Raw genomic sequence first — 17,458 nt, forward strand, 5'->3', positions numbered from 1 at the left:
CAGTGGGTTTAATCAGTGACATTAACAGATTTACTATTCGGCGTATTCTCCGCGACCTCCTTCCCTTGGTGTTTTTACACATAGAAAAGACGAAAAAACATATAGCATTGTCCAGTTTTCTCTCAGAACGATGATCTGAGTTACTATTGCAATTATCGATGCAGTATGAATGACATACACCGGTGACATTTTTCACAATCACGACAAACAATCAAATACTGCCCTAAACTCAATAGCGGAACGGCAGCGCTATCCTGCAAATATGGCGGATAAACAAAGCCGTTTCCCAGAACTCAACGCGGCGTTACGTCACATTCTCATTCTTAATAGGCTACATTACTATTTTTTTTGAGCTGCACATGGTATAGCAGTCTTAAATGCAATAACTAAAATAATAATTTTCCTAAATCACTTTTCTTGTCGGCTTACCAACAGTTTAATATGTAAATGAAAATAATAAATTTATTTGTCGTACCTGTGTTATTTTCCCCTTTCTTGTCTTCGTGCTTTCCTTGGCTGCATTCATCACTCTATAACATTGTTGTAGAGCTCCTGGGATGCAACCTTATTTTCTTCATGCATGGGGAGTGCATAAACCTAATTGTAGCCTATATGTTCAACTATATTATTGAAGGATATCCTGATTTTGATGTTTAAATGCCGAAAACAGACTCCTGATTTGATGACATTTTTAATTACAGAAGTTACTCCTATTTCCTTTTTCCAGAAATGAAAATGATTAATTTAACATTAACTTCATTTTACAATGTATTCAAATCTCTTATACTATAGTAAAAAAAATAATAATAATATAAATCTGCAAAACATTTTGCATTCTTTTGCATTGTGTATTCTATTATCACATCTATGATTTAAGATGTTTTAAGGAATGCTACCCTTTAAAATCCAATATGGGTTTATATTTTAGTTTAATTTTGTCAACTCTTTGTCGGAGTTGCAAGGTGTCAGGTCCAGTGTTGGGAAGGTTACTTTGGAAATGTAATAGGTTACAGATTACAAGTTACCCTATTTAAAATGTAATATGTAATGTAACTGTTTCAGTTACTTTATTAAAGTAATGTAACTGATTTCACTTGATTACTTTTTGATTACTTTTCTAAATTTCTATTGTTTTCAATTTTGTATTATTTTGAAACATTTAAAGCAGGCAGGGTTAACGTTACAGTGGTACTCAACACTGATTACTGTCAGACTTTCAGAATCCTTCACTTGGATTAAGATTAGGCCTATAATAATTTAATTGTAAAGCACAACCACCTCAAAATCGGACTTTAGCAGCTCTTTTTACTTTGAGATCTTTTTGAGGTTAAATACAGATGTAAAATCATAAGATATGATACTGTTTTTGAAATCAAATATTTGCATAGTTATGACAGGAAACACTGGCATCTAACAATGCCTTGGGAAAAAAACTGTTAATCTTAAAAACATTTTTTAAATCATATAAATAAACCAAAATAGGAAATAAAACAGTTATCGAATAAGCATGTGTCCTATTCTGTGTCCTCACCTCCTGAATCATCGGTGTCTCATATTTTAAATATGTATATGTGTGAAAATATTCAGATGTAACTCCCTTTGTAATCATTAACATTTTCATAAGTAACTGTAATTTAATTACACATTTTTTTCTCAGTAACTGTAACAGATTACAGTTACATTTATTTTGTAATTAAATTACGTAATGTAGTTACATGTAACTAGTTACTCCCCAACACTGGTCAGGTCTGATGATAAAAGCCCACGCATGGGCGACTGGATTTTTCAAGTGTTGTAATGGAAAGGGCAGATGAGGGACGAAACAGGGACGTTACAAAGCGTTACAAAATTTCTGCATGATTCTGGCTATAGCTACTGTATCAAACAGATTGGATCAGACAGATTGGATTGAAATCTCACTTTTCCACACTACCACCTCACTTATACTTCTCATTTCCACTTCATTCCTCACTCATATCAAAGAGGACGATATCCACATACTTCTCAAAAGACAAAACATGAGGAAAGCTGCAGGGCCTGAAAAGGTGACAAAATGGTAAGATTTTGTTCTGCTTGTTCTTAAAGTCTCTGATTTCTTGTTTGTTTTTACCTGGATTCAGCACTTAGTTTTGAGCATAATATCAATAATGAAACCAGACAGAGCAGTTCAAGCACTTCTAAGTTGCTTCAGATTTATGAATGTATTTATTTAGCAGCTGTAAGTGTGTTCCTGTAGCTCAAACAGTAGAGCATTGTGTTAACCACAGCAACATCATGGCTTTGAATCCAAGGGATTGCATTAAGTGAGAAAGATGTTGTGTTTCAGTTGTATTGCAAGATTTGAGGTGATTTGCAAAATAGTGCATTTGAATTGGACTGCAAAATTTATAAATGTTACTATTGTGGAATGTGTGGGAGGGGTTTTTAGATGTTACATGTTAGCGCTCATTCCTAAAAAAAACATGTTTAACATCAGTATTGTAAGAAAGAACATATACATGTGTACTTGGTACTCCTATACTTTAAGGCCAGACATTACAGGCAAAGTGTGTTTTTTGAGATTTTGCTTCCATAACTAGCCTCTAGAAGATGCCGTGAACATGGGCCTCTCTCTCTGTTACACCTGAACTACATGCTGTTTGTGAACTTTAGCTCTGACAGAAGTAAATATAACACCATCTTTGTGCCAGTGGATCACAAACACCTGGGCTACAACCTGTCAAGCCCCATAACTGTGAGCACTGGAGTGCCTCAGGGTTGCTCTTTCTGCCTCTTGAAAATGAACTAACCTCTTCTTGGAAATAGGTGTAACAGCTGCAGGAATGATTGAGTCACTCAAGTTCCTTGGGACCACCATAACCATCCTTTACCACAGCACATAAAACACTAACACAATGGAAAAAGAAGGCCACAAGTGAGCAATCTTGTAAACCAGTAAGATCATGGTCCAGTTCTGAAAAAAACATCACAACCATCACAGTCGGATTTGACTCTTCCCTTGTCTCTTTTATGGGAATTCTGCCACATATTGTCTGGTGAGAAGAACACAGTGCCAGAACAAGGTTGCAAACTTTCAACAACCACTGTTTTCAATATATATATGTAACGGATGGGGAAACACACACAGGGTTTCTTCAGCTTTGGTTTATCTTTTTGGGAAAAGATTAGAATAAATCACATTGGCTGAAGACAATACTGCAGATATTGATGGAAAAACCGCAGCAGTAACACTCAAATCTGCTCTTTACAGCTGAACTCATATTACATGTGGAAACTTATAATTAATAACAAGAAAACAATTTGCTAAATACGATCAGTTAACATTTATATCCCAGAAACAGATTCTGAATCAACTATTTCACCACTCAATTTTAAACTTCAATGCAACATGAATGTTTCTGAAAGAGATTTGATAGCCTCAAGCATTCAGTATGCACATTTGGTCAGTGATATTTAAAACTCATTATAAAATTTTAGAAATACTACAGAATCATAAAACTAGCTGAGTGACATTTCATTGGGTTTTTACATTGAAAAATGTAAAACGTTGTCATTCATTAGTAAGAACAGAAAACACTAATTGTACAAAGCAATTTCAAGGTTAATTACTTCCAGTGCTATTATCTAGCAAATAGATAATTTACAATTACATTTACCATATTTCACTCAGGTGTTGCATTTCTCTTATTTATGCATTTTATTCTTCAGTCTGTTTTGCTCTGAGTTAATTTGTATAGGCTAGAAAAACATTGCACCCTAATGCATCCCCAAAATTGTAATTAATTTTAATATATACAGTCAAAACTTTGGATTGCTGAAACCTCACTGAAAGTTTTATTAGGAATGCACTGGAGTGGATCCCAGATGTATCTCTTATTGGAGATGACTAGAGTCAAACGGGAAAGGGTTGTGCTGGTGGTGGGAGGTTTGGGAGCACTCAGCACTCAGGGCTTCACTACTAACTGGGCTGTTTTTCATTATGATCAAGAATTTAAAGACTGAGTATAATTATCTATGTTTGCTTTTGGCTTTCCCACTATACCGAACCTGCAAATAAAAAGAGACTAGATGAATTAAACTAGTGGGGGGAAACAGTTATTTAAATATTATTTCAATAATTAATTAAATTGGAGGACCTGATTAACAATTAGATTTTTCATTTTTACAGTGACAATGCATCACCTGTGCACAGATTGCAGCTCTGCACACTCTCTTCCACATTCTCTCAACAACTTCACAAGGTGCAGCCTGCTGTGCTTTTTAAATAGTACTGAAGGTGTTCTTATGCCTGCTGTGTTTTTGTTGACAGCTTTTCTTTTACTTTATATATGTCTGTGGTGTTTTTGTTAGTGTTGGAGCTTGACACTCAAAATCAGTATCCACTTTTATTGTATAGAAAAGAGCAGCTCGCAGGCCTACAGCTAAAAGTCTGAAAGAGTAGCCTACTTACTATATTATGTCATAGCACCAGCATTCATTGAGGGTCATTTTTTTGAATGATCCTCCCACATCTTTTCCAATTTTCTATATATTGAACTTGAGTAAGTTTAATATTCATTGCCATGTTGCTTTTGCACTTATTATGAGGCATCAATTCATGGATGAATCTATTATTTTGTCTTTAGACAAAAGTCTGTTACCTTCACCTAACCTTTATGGTTTTGCTTAAAGTGAAAACGTTTTCTGCATTCAGTCTTTTGACATCAGGTCTTATTTTTCATTATTTATTTATTTTAATATTATATTTATTTATTATATTCCATTAGCACATTTACTTCTTTATTTTTATTTTTTTTTGTCCCTTCACATTTACCTAACTCAAGCCAATGTATACAATAATTAGGATTTCACACATCCTACCGGAATCTAAAAAGCTCACAATACAGTGAAGTTAAAAATGAATTATATTATTGTTTATTATTGGAATAAGGTTTAAGTACTTTTAATGCGAGTTAAATATTATATTATAAAAGTATTTGAGCAATTATGACAGTGCTCTTACCAAGCTTAGCAGAGCAGAGCACAGTGCAATAATTGGAAAATTGCTTGCCTTACCCAAGGCCTCCTGACAGTCTTTGAAAATTGAAAATTAGATTGTCACTCTATTTGAACCAGCTTTGTGATATTTACGGAATTAAAACTGAAAGACTGAATGAAAGAGATGAATGTTGAAGGTTGAGCAAAATTCTCCTGACCTTATGTTGAATTCCAGAAAGAGTGGTACCTATAAGCTTGATGTTGCTGTCATTGGACATAATTTAGGCTACTGTACTCTCAGTTGCTGTAAGGAAGCTGGAGAATTAAATGGCCTGAAGACCATTGATGCTGCAGACATTAAAAGCACTGGAATCTATTAAATGTCTCAAAATAATTTGTCTGCAGGTCATGATGGAATTACAGGTGAAGTCATTCTCAGCTCTGTGACTTTTGGAGGCCAAAACAGAAAGTATTAAAATATCCACCCCCTTTCCATATTACTACCATACACATCACTGTATTCATAGCAGGCCACTGTTGTTGGTGAGTCAGTTTCTCGCACTGTGGTCACACAATTTGATTCATACACATACGAATGAATACGGGCTGAAAACGAAAGTGTATGTGAAGATTTTGTTTGATCTCTAACCTGCAAATTTACATAGCGAAATTACATTTAACCAACAAAGCAACTAAATATCACGGCTTGACCTCATGGCTAAACTCAAAGAACACAAACTTTTAAAAGGTTTGCTGTGGGGTCCAAAGTAATTCTAATGGCTCAAAGCCTGTCTGCATGCAGCCTTACTGTTAATGTAGACAGTTCCAGAATAAGCTCAAATATGAAACAGACTTTATAGCTTTAGACAAAATTCCATGCGAGACTATAGGAAATCCCTGCTCTTACTGTAGTTGCAACTTCTCCATGCTCTCTCTGTGTTGCTTTAAAATCTCAAGCTAACTAGCATTTTGCATAACAATAACAATTTAACATGTCACAGTAATAGCTGTTATAAAATGCAGGAAACTGTTTAGGGATATTCTTCTTTTATTGAGTTCACTGAACACTCTTGCATCATTTTATTAAGGTTATTTGTGTGGGTGGAATGCTGCTTGTGTTAGCAGGTTCTTATAAAGAACTGGATTATGAGAGCTCTAGTAATACATGAAAAGTATATACTTATGAAAAAAAATTGTTTTGTGAGTTGTGTACTTCAGCAGTATAGCTGAATAAACGCAGCCTACAAACAAGCGAGTCACTGAGTCTGCGCGTCGTACTGTAGGTTATCGGTATCGTGACACCTTAAGATAATGTGAGAACAAGTGTAAAGTTCCTCAGACGTTTTTCTAGATGAAGCCAAGTTTATAATGACAAATACAAACATGTTTGTGCTCTTTGACCCAACGACATAGTCATCTTTATGACAAGTAAAGATATTTATTAGGCTAATTAAACTTCCGAGGAGCTCTACTGTTATAACACTGAACCGATCATGACCAAATCACCGGGCCGTTTTAAGCGCTTGCGGGCGGAAAATGTACGCATTGAGCGTGAGTCAGTGTTCCAGCTTCTTGCCGGGAAAGAATACGCGCCAGTGTAGTACGATGTGCGTTTGCATTTCTCAGCCTACCGGAGAACTTCACAGATGAGCCAAAGATTTGTCAGCGCGCGCTAACTTAAGAAAATGAGAAGCCAAACTGGGGAATGATTGTTCTGTGCTTCTGAACGGATTTATGTGTTTTGTTTCGATCGGACTTATTGAATCCTTGTAGGCTAAACATGGGGTTATCCCGAAACGAAACGGAAATTTGGACAGAGGAGCATATGGACACGAACCACACGACCGACACTTTCGGTCCGGAGGTAGTGATTGTGCCCGTCATATTTGGATGTATTTTTTTCTTGGGAATCATTGGAAACACTCTAGTGATGATTGTCATTGGGAAAATAAAGTCGAGGCGCTCGAGAAGTACAACTAACATTTTCATCCTAAATCTCAGTATAGCAGATTTATCTTTCCTCCTGTTTTGCGTCCCGTTTCAGGCCACCATATACTCACTCCCCGAGTGGATCTTCGGGGCTTTTCTTTGCAAATTTGTGCACTATTTTGTCATGGTCAGCATGCTGGTGAGCATTTTCACGCTCGTGGCCATGTCGGTGGACAGGTACATTGCCGTGGTGCTCTCCAAAAAGTCCCCGTGTATTCGTAACCGGAGGAATGCGCTCATTGGCGTCTGTGTCATTTGGATGCTTTCCTTCATCTTTGCAGTCCCGGTTGCGCAGCACCAAATTTTGATGAATCACCCCAAGGCTCCCAATAGCACGTTCTGCTGGGAGGTTTGGACCGAAAGGGTGGCCAAGCACACTTATAAAGTGACCATTCTTGTGACAGGGTATCTGTTACCGCTGGTTTTGATCACATGCTGTTATGCCAAGGTAAGCATCGACATTAAGGCAAGCTACTTGTAGAACATTTATATGCAGAGTACAATTCGTCTAATTTTGTACCTGCCGATTCATCGTTTAAAGTGAAAATGTGAGGATGAGAAGGTTTTTATGAGCTTTTAAAATGCAAGCTCTTTTGGCGCATGTTTGTTTACTCCAAAATGACTAGCAGCGTAGGCTTCCTCGTGTCCACATGATTATCGCAATGAGTGTAATAATCCACTGTGATCAAAATAACTGTGGTCATAGCACTCGGACTTTTAGAGAGCATTCGTGTTTTATTTAAGTTATCCTAGCACGTCAAGGATACAACAGGTGGCCATGCGCCCACACGGAGAGTTAAATTCGTCCCGTCTGGATTCGGAGATTTTGGGCAAAGTCGCCTAAAGCTCACAGAAACGTCACTGAGCATTTAGTAATCTTGTAAGACTCATCATAATCAATTAAAGCCTGCTCCTCGGTTTGCTTCTAGCAAAACAGTATTTGTACTGTTTTGTAGCGTATTGATAATTGTAAATACAGCTGGATAAAACAAAAACTGTGTCCGTATTCATTTCAGGCTGCAAAACAACAAAATGTGATTATTTCAGTGATTATTACAAAAAATACATGTATGGCATTTAACTCTCTTAATGCACATTTTATCAATTGAATAACATAGTATATTTGACTGTCCCACATTACTCAAAACATCTTCAAATAGGAAATATTCTTAATAGATTTTAACAATATTACTGCAAAATTTGATGTACAAATACATCATAAATATAATTTGATAACAATTTAGAACATTTTAATTTTGTCTAAATCCTACGTCACTGAACTTTTAGTGAACTTCACAAGAGGTAGGCCTACTTCCTGTTCGATGATTTTCATAGCCACATTTATGACATAATTTCCAGAAAGTCAAGTGATTTCAATACCTTGACACACCTGCTTGAATTTAACACCAATCACGTTCACTTTGACGTTGTAAAAGAAGAGATAAATGCACTGAAGCTTAGGTGTCCCACATTAGTCAGTGTCCCACATTACACTAATCCACCCTACATATAACATTGGTATACACGTTTCTAAATTCAATAGCATTTGAAGAGAATGAATTACAGTCAGATGGATAAAACAATTAATGTATATAATATACCTCCTACAGAACTGTTAGATATGCTATAGCATAACTGATCATTTGAGAGAATTAATCAATAAATAATAAAATATTAATAAATAAATCATTCATCCTATGCCAATTTGCGTTTACAAATGATTTTATAGCTTATTTTAATAAATATCACAAATCTAAAAGGTGTGCATTATAGCTGACACCTAGATGAACACATTACAGTTGGTTTTATGTCTGTAAGTTATTCTCTTAAAATGTTATTGAGCTTTAAATTGTGGCATGTTTTGTGTATGAGCCCAATTACAGTAGGGAAATAGCAATTTTGCAGATTATTTGATTCAATTCAATTCCATTCAATTCAAGTTTATTTGTACAGTGCTTTTCACGATACAAATCATTGCAAAGCAACTTTACAGCAAATTAAGTTTCTACAATATTTAGTGGTAGCTTATCATTGGTGACTGTAAGCCAGGGAAGATATGGCAGAAATGTACGGAAAAATCAATTAAAGACGTAATCAAACAGACGATGAACACTATTAACAGCAATTATTATATGATGCAATCAAACTTATAGCAAAATGTGGTAGTTCTGTATGTGGTTTCCGGGTTGGCCTCATCTGAGGTCCTCTGAGGGCTTGCATCATCTCTTCTCAGGTGTTCTGGATCCAGACTGACGCTTGTGTAAATCCTAGTTACGTCAATCCCGTGGCAAAACCAGAGAAACAAATAGAGACATAATTAGCGTAGCTGCTGTTCCAACCAAGCAAAATTGATTTGTTTAACCCAAACTAAAGAATAATAATATGCAGTTGATCAGTACTTTAACTGCAGTACAAGATTATGAGATGCATTTAATTTGACAGTTAATTTGAACAAATATAAAAAATCTACAAAGGCGTGTATTATGGCCAGTGGTGGACGAAGTACACAAATCAAGTACTTGAGTAAAAGTACAGATCCGTATAATAAAATATTACTCCAGAAAAAGTACTGTTTTCAATTTTACTCGAGTGAAAGTACAAAAGTACTTGATTTTTTATGTACTTAAGTAAAAAGTACCGATAGACGAATGTTTATTTTACAGTTTTATATAGGCTACTTTTATCATTTAATTTTATATTAGTTTTTTTTTTTTTTTTTATAATCCTACTGCTCAAAATACCTGGGATTTTCCCAAAATAACCAATAAGGAAATAATGAATATAATAAGGAAAATATAATTAGATTTTCATAATGATTTTTTTCTTCTCAAACCTTGTCTGTGGTGTAAAAACACCCCTGGCCAAATGCCCCCAGAGGGCATCACTTCCCACTTTGATAATTACTGTAGTTACCATGTTCTGACCATCACATCCTTTCTTTTTCCCTCAGAAGTAATCTATCTAGGTAGTTGAATAAAAATATTTGGATTTACTTTTTGAAAAATTACCTCAATTTAGCACCAGCAAGCTCGTTAGCTAGACAGTTAGCATCCGCTAACATTGACTTATTTTCAGCATGGTTATGAATAAACATTTCTATTTGTCTACTCGGCTAGTTGATCCAGATACATAGTAACTTAGGCTATGTGTGCTGACAAACAATATAAAAACAGACGTCACATAGGGCTAAATGCATAGCATTTTAGTGAAACTGCTAACGTTACAGCAGCGGGGAAGATGAACATGCATGAGTTATTTTATTTAATCTGTGTTATTTTAATGTTTTTTTACCTAAAACATAGAGACTCTGATGTTAATGTGTCTGCATTCAAGCATTTCAGTGGGCTTAAACAGATCACCCTATCCACCTTTTTCTTCAACGCGGAAGTAAGCCTATGGGTGAGACTTCCGGTTCATTAGCCGCTATAGGTAAATAACGAGGAGAATAACAACGTGCAGTAAACGGTAAAACTGTTTGCACTACAAACCAGTGTGTTCATAATTTCAGATAATACATTAAAATAATATGATAAGACACACCAACTTTCAATATCAAGCAGCAAAACGAACTGTTTTGCTCAGCTAAAAATAGCTGGACGGAGTGGACGCAGATGAAACCGGAAGCCATACCCATATATTTTCCAAATGGCCGCGCCCATTTTTACGACAAGAAAAAGGTGGATACAGCAGATTTAGTTCACAAACAACTGACAGCTTTGCCCTAAATATGATTTTCAGTTACAATAATTAACAGCATCAGACGAGCGCGCGCTCACAAGATCTCGGTTCTTACTTGTGAATTCGGTTCACTGGAGACTCGCACTAAACGGTTCATTTGAATCAGTGAGCTGTCGACTCGAGAACAGCTGCTATCGGATCATTCTAATTCGTGAATGAATCGTTTGGTGCGATTTGCGAACCGATTTAACGAGTTCATTGAAAAGAATCAGTTCGTTCTTGCTTTTCTTGCTTCTTGCAGTTCGGCGCACGTGATATAGGCTAGGCCATTATAAGGAGTAACGATAAGTTTTATGAAATGTAGTTAAGTAAAAAGTACTTATGCTTTGGAATGTAGTGAAGTAAAAGTAAAAGTTACTCAAAATAAAACTACTCCAGTAAAGTACAGATACTTGAAAAATTTACTTAAGTGACACCTAGGTGAACACTTTACTTTAGTTGGTTTTATGACTGTAATTCATTCTCTTCAAATGCTATTGAAGAAATGTGTATACCAATGTCGTATGTAACTTTAGAGACGGTCCCTAAATTTACGAATAAAGAGTCCAACACCAACTTTATGCTGGTTCAAAACAAGCCTTCCTTAGCACTGGACAAAATACATTGACCTATATGCACAGGCGCTGAGACAAGTCCGAAGGCACTGTCTGCAAAGTGCAAAAACGTTATCCTGCAGGTTATAATACAACACATTATAATACATTTTAATAATAGTTTTTAAGAAAAAAGGCTTTTGCATATTTTTTATGATTTCTTAATGAAAAATATTCAATAACTTCACTGTAACACACTGCCACCAAATTCATTTCACACATCAGTGTTCTCCTGCTGGTTGTACTACAACACTTATTTAGAAGAAAAATACTTTTTCATCATTTTTTATGATTATAAATCAAAACAAAACTCTAGCCACACTTTGCCATCACTCATTGCTTCTTTCATCCCTATTGTATTTAATATGTAACCTAGGGGTGGGTGATATGGCAAAGATATCATATCACAATTTTTTTTTCAGAAAAATCACTTTATGATTTTCAAGATTCTTTGTCATGTTGGTTTTTACTATTTTGCAAGTTGTCTGAGAAGTACATTCAAACTAATTTCCCTATTTTAAAAACAAAGCTTTACAAGGTAACAAAATATCAAGTAAAAAGAATGGCAGACATTTAGGCCAAAATGGGCGAAGATAATAATTTTATACATTATTTTATTGTTATTGTTATTAAAAAAATAAGAACAAAGATACACATTAAAAACACACATAATATACAAATAAAACAAATAGTGCTTTATTTTTCAGCTAAAGTATGTGTATAGCACTAGCATTCAAGAAATTGAACAAATAAAACACTACATACACTTCACTGTATAAATTATACATTATTTTGTATCAAAGCAACTGTATTAAAGTTCTTCGGTCAAGAGCAGTGAGTGATTTTGCTCTTTGTGTATTGTTTTATTAACATTAAAGGGATATTTCACTTAATGTAACCTCTTGTTTAATGGTGGATGAGTAATGGAATACACATTTAGGCATTAATGTGTCATTTTCTTTGATTTTCAGGTATTGTATCATCTTCATAAAAAAATGAAAAATATGTCCAAGAAGTCTGAACGGTCAAAGCGAAAGGTAAGATAATAGATTTATTTTAAAATATATATATATATGTGTGTGTTGTTTTTCTTGTTTTGGTGACTTTATTCATAGTATTTTCTGTAAAACTAGATTTTGTATGATTTTACCAGATGTGATGGCATGCTGGAGTGAAATTACCTTTAACCATGCTTAAAAATCTAAATGGATTTTATTGCATGGATAAAAAAATACCAAACCATGCTGGCACTTTTCACAAGATATATCTAACTGCAGAACCACACATCACAGCAGTCTGAGGACAGCAGCACCAGGCCAGCAGTGTTAGACCAGACGTTAGGGAGGTGCTGATGAGCGCGTATCCCGCCCCAACCACTAAGCCTACACTTTAATATAACTATAAACGGGGCCGGATTTACCTCTTTTCGTGACATAGGCAAAAAAATTTTTTTGCGCCCCTTCCCTATTAATATAATAGGCCTAACATTAGCTACCACCCAAGCAAACTAAAATATTTCTTAATCAGTGGAAACCATTACAGTGTTTTCTATCACAATAAGTGTTTGCGTTCAATCAATAAAAATCGAATGTAGTTCTTAATTTGTTTGAGAACTGAGAAAGACCATTCCATTAATAGGCACAGCATCATGGCCACATAACCACTTGAGGAGTGCATTATCTCTCTAATAATTTTAACGACCTGGAGTCACAACCACACATCAAGACATTGTTAAGATGATTTATTTCAAGACATTTGTCATGTTTCCGTCCTGAAATCTTGTGTGTTGAACAAATTTTTTACGCACCTCATAAACCTTCCATTGCAAATTTCAAAACGTCATTTTAGAGCTAATAACAGAGGCTTGAGCCATTGATATGCAGGCTAACACAGTTATTAATGCAGTCTAACACACTTAAAAAGAGAGAGAGAGAGAGAGAGAGATTAAGCGCGTGCAAATACCTGCGTCTGTGCATCTCTCAGCAGTGTTCAACCGCAGCGTCTACTAATAGCGAATCTTTAAGTTAAACTGCTTCAAGAACCTCGCTACTGAGAAATCTCATGTAGCTTTTCAGCTGCTAAACTATTTTATTGATAAATTCGCGGGGCAGCTCTGACAACAAGTTTCTGGTCGCATCTCTGCATGTGTGCGCGAGTGCGTGTGTGTGCGTCTATGAGAAAGAACGGGAGAAAGAAAACTTTATTTCCGTAGCCTACATAAAATAAGGTTGAAGACATGGAAATACTTTGTCATTTTTTTACCCTATTGTTTGTTATATTTATTTGCTCAATTTCTTCTGGGGTTTTGGTTCTTTTACTGTTGTAGATAGCTCATAGTTTAACAAAAATATTATATATCTCTTCATTGTGTTTGTGCCCCCCTGGACGAGCGAGCATAGGCACGTGCCTTGAATGCCTATGCGTAAATCCGGCCCTGACTATAAGCTCTACCCTAATGAATGCCCAATCCAACCACCAAACCTACCCTTAATGATGCTATAAGCCTCACCCCAACACCAGTCTGAGACTGCTGGCCTGGTGCTGCTGTCCTCAGACTGCGGTGACATATGTGACCCGTGCTGGCAAAATGAGTTGGAATGCACACAATCTAACATTGTGCTGCAGGCAAAAGAAGTGAAAAATGTTGGTTTTGGTCGAATTAGAGGTTTTTCACAAAAATGAGTTCATTAAGCCCTCTTCTAGTGATCCCAATGCTTCAAATAGTAAATAAACATCTAAAATGATCTTTATTTGTACGTTTTCTGAGAGGAGTACCTTTTTCTCTGCTCACTTCTGGATGACTGCTGCTGCTTCTCACCACAAGTTGTAGGATATATCGTTGCAAAGCGCAGCAGTATTCCAGCTTTATGAATATTCATAGAGAATTCTGTATGACATGAATCTGAACCAGTAAAATATGATTTTCAAACCCATGCTGATGAAAACAAAACGAAGAACTGAGAAAGACCATTCCATTAATAGGCACAGCATCATGGCCACATAACCACTTGAGGAGTGCATTATCTCTCTAATAATTTTAACGACCTGGAGTCACAACCACACATCAAGACATTGTTAAGATGATTTATTTCAAGACATTTGTCATGTTTCCGTCCTGAAATCTTGTGTGTTGAACAAATTTTTTACGCACCTCATAAACCTTCCATTGCAAATTTCAAAACGTCATTTTAGAGCTAATAACAGAGGCTTGAGCCATTGATATGCAGGCTAACACAGTTATTAATGCAGTCTAACACACTTAAAAAGAGAGAGAGAGAGAGAGAGAGATTAAGCGCGTGCAAATACCTGCGTCTGTGCATCTCTCAGCAGTGTTCAACCGCAGCGTCTACTAATAGCGAATCTTTAAGTTAAACTGCTTCAAGAACCTCGCTACTGAGAAATCTCATGTAGCTTTTCAGCTGCTAAACTATTTTATTGATAAATTCGCGGGGCAGCTCTGACAACAAGTTTCTGGTCGCATCTCTGCATGTGTGCGCGAGTGCGTGTGTGTGCGTCTATGAGAAAGAACGGGAGAAAGAAAACTTTATTTCCGTAGCCTACATAAAATAAGGTTGAAGACATGGAAATACTTTGTCATTTTTTTACCCTATTGTTTGTTATATTTATTTGCTCAATTTCTTCTGGGGTTTTGGTTCTTTTACTGTTGTAGATAATGCAGGCTAACACAGTTATTAATGCAGTCTAACACACTTAAAAAGAGAGAGAGAGAGAGAGAGAGATTAAGCGCGTGCAAATACCTGCGTCTGTGCATCTCTCAGCAGTGTTCAACCGCAGCGTCTACTAATAGCGAATCTTTAAGTTAAACTGCTTCAAGAACCTCGCTACTGAGAAATCTCATGTAGCTTTTCAGCTGCTAAACTATTTTATTGATAAATTCGCGGGGCAGCTCTGACAACAAGTTTCTGGTCGCATCTCTGCATGTGTGCGCGAGTGCGTGTGTGTGCGTCTATGAGAAAGAACGGGAGAAAGAAAACTTTATTTCCGTAGCCTACATAAAATAAGGTTGAAGACATGGAAATACTTTGTCATTTTTTTACCCTATTGTTTGTTATATTTATTTGCTCAATTTCTTCTGGGGTTTTGGTTCTTTTACTGTTGTAGATAGCTCATAGTTTAACAAAAATATTATATATCTCTTCATTGTGTTTGTGCCCCCCTGGACGAGCGAGCATAGGCACGTGCCTTGAATGCCTATGCGTAAATCCGGCCCTGACTATAAGCTCTACCCTAATGAATGCCCAATCCAACCACCAAACCTACCCTTAATGATGCTATAAGCCTCACCCCAACACCAGTCTGAGACTGCTGGCCTGGTGCTGCTGTCCTCAGACTGCGGTGACATATGTGACCCGTGCTGGCAAAATGAGTTGGAATGCACACAATCTAACATTGTGCTGCAGGCAAAAGAAGTGAAAAATGTTGGTTTTGGTCGAATTAGAGGTTTTTCACAAAAATGAGTTCATTAAGCCCTCTTCTAGTGATCCCAATGCTTCAAATAGTAAATAAACATCTAAAATGATCTTTATTTGTACGTTTTCTGAGAGGAGTACCTTTTTCTCTGCTCACTTCTGGATGACTGCTGCTGCTTCTCACCACAAGTTGTAGGATATATCGTTGCAAAGCGCAGCAGTATTCCAGCTTTATGAATATTCATAGAGAATTCTGTATGACATGAATCTGAACCAGTAAAATATGATTTTCAAACCCATGCTGATGAAAACAAAACGATCGCGCTGACTGACATTTGCAAAGCGCGTGCATAAAATGTGCCTCTCCGAGAGCGTGGGATCTCATAAAGTACATTATTGCAAAATAGCCTATGTTTTGGCGAGATTCACACAAACATGATCTGTTATGTCTTACATGAACGTTTAGTTAATGGTTGGGGGAAAATCTGATGTGTAACATTATATTAGATCCATGCATTACAGTAGGTCACAATATTGATCTGTCTCGATGTTAATCAAATATTAAAAGAAAAGATGGAATCATACGGTGCTCTTGATTAAACTACAGTTTATTTGCATTTTTGTTCTTATTTTTTATAACAAACATAAAATAAAAAACAGCTATATTGTGATTAATAATATAGTAATTATTATTAAGAAAAGAATTGGAGGAAAATATACAAGGTTGCTCTGTGATTTTGCTTTGGAACCTTCAGAAAACCTTAACTCGATTTTTCTCAAAATGAAAATTAAAAATGAGAACTCATTTTTGAAAAATTGCTCATTCCAATTCTTCCAATTGGAGATAAGGTTAGAAAGCATAATGCTTGTGAATGCTAGTCTGTCAGTCAAGTCCAAAGCAAGATGCAACCCATAGCAATGTGTTATGACAACAACGTCTCAGATTATCTGACGGCAGATAAAAGTAAACAGTAAATAACTTACAGTTGGCAAACCTACTGGAAGGTGCATGCCACAACCTACTGCACAACATCGGGATGATAGCTGATGTAAAATAAGGATCGGGCTTAGGATATCAGATATTGATCAGTAAAAAAAATTGTTAATCGGCCACCAATCGCTATCCTTCAGATGCATAATAACGATTTGAAAAGTTGGATCTATTGTTTTATCATTTGAAACACGATGTACAGTCAAAGCATTTTGTGACATGTTTTGCTTGTGCTATCTTTTCTTTCCAATAAGTGCCATTTAGTTTGATATTTTTTATTTATTGCAGTGACATTCATGTATTGTTAAGTGTGACTTAACTGCCTAAGTACTGTATAGTGTAGTAAGCCTTCAATGACGATTCCTGGCTGATAATATTTAAACACTGTAAAAGTTCATTTTCATGTGTATCAGAAAGAAACATTTCACATGCTTCAAGAGCCTTAATACAGTTCACTGCATTTGAGACATATTGACTTTCAAATCAGATATTTTAAAAGCATAAAATAATCAGTTTTAATTAAACAGTGTATGTCAGAAACCATTGCATCTGTGGTTTTAGCGCCTCACTTAAGTAAATGGTATGTAATAGTCAGTACGCTCCAGAGTGATCTCTTGTAACCAATGGCAACCAAAGTACCCTTTTTGCGCTGGACCTGGAGCAGTATGAGGGGTCTGTTATGGGACCGCTGGAGTCAGAAGGGAATTCTAATGATGATTTTACTTGTTGTTGAAAGTAAT

At 36.0% G+C, this 17,458-nt stretch overlaps 1 protein-coding gene across 1 annotated transcript in view; it reads left to right on the top strand.

Annotated features, from left to right (window-relative positions):
* The first annotated feature begins 6,757 nt into the window (after window positions 1-6,757).
* Window positions 6,758-17,458, top strand: part of LOC107548937 (galanin receptor type 1-like) — a 44,547-nt gene continuing 33,846 nt past the window's right edge. Inside the window, exons 1-2 of the mRNA XM_016229808.1 lie at window positions 6,758-7,414; window positions 12,269-12,334. Coding sequence (XP_016085294.1) covers window positions 6,758-7,414; window positions 12,269-12,334 — 723 coding nt within the window. The remainder of the gene's footprint in view (window positions 7,415-12,268; window positions 12,335-17,458) is intronic.

Source organism: Sinocyclocheilus grahami, unplaced genomic scaffold (genome assembly GCF_001515645.1).
Source record: "Sinocyclocheilus grahami isolate Dianchi unplaced genomic scaffold, SAMN03320097.WGS_v1.1 scaffold358.1, whole genome shotgun sequence".
NCBI classification, from domain to species: Eukaryota; Metazoa; Chordata; class Actinopteri; order Cypriniformes; family Cyprinidae; genus Sinocyclocheilus; species Sinocyclocheilus grahami.